The 397-nt window shown below is 43.3% G+C and overlaps 1 protein-coding gene across 1 annotated transcript in view; it reads right to left on the bottom strand.

Annotated features, from left to right (window-relative positions):
• The window catches only part of CSUI_001028 (histone lysine acetyltransferase myst-a), a gene marked incomplete at its 3' end in the record, with an annotated part of 8,904 nt that overhangs the window by 7,814 nt on the left and 693 nt on the right, over window positions 1-397 (bottom strand). Inside the window, exon 2 of the mRNA XM_068061234.1 lies at window positions 194-395. Within this exon, the coding sequence (XP_067926797.1) occupies window positions 194-262 (69 nt within the window). The remainder of the gene's footprint in view (window positions 1-193; window positions 396-397) is intronic.

Here is a 397-nt window from a genome sequence, read left to right as displayed (position 1 = left end):
GAAATGCCCGGACGCATGCACATGAATAGAATAGATACATCTACATACGTGTGCATTCATACACAGATACCTTCTCTGATCACTATCTACATATACAGATCGAGATCCATCTAATATCCTGTTTAGAAACCATCTTCCTTCTCATAAAAATCGATGTAGTCTATCTGATGCCGAACATCCATCGGGGACATACCGAGACAGCATAGGAATCATTCATCCGAGCTCCACTTATCTGTTTGCCTCCTTTCTTTCCTTTACACATCCCTACCCCCCCACCTTTCGGCTTGGCTTTGCCTTTCCCTGCCCCTGGAAATCCTTTTGATTTACTTATAGGATGATGAGATATCGATACTGCACTTGCATGTTGAGAGGAAGAAGAGGACGAAGAAGGAGAAGA

This window comes from Cystoisospora suis, assembly GCF_002600585.1.
Source record: "Cystoisospora suis strain Wien I chromosome Unknown contig_404, whole genome shotgun sequence".
In the NCBI taxonomy this organism is placed as follows: domain Eukaryota; phylum Apicomplexa; class Conoidasida; order Eucoccidiorida; family Sarcocystidae; genus Cystoisospora; species Cystoisospora suis.
Note: the sequence above shows the minus strand (reverse complement) of the source record. Positions and strands in the feature narration are given on the sequence as shown.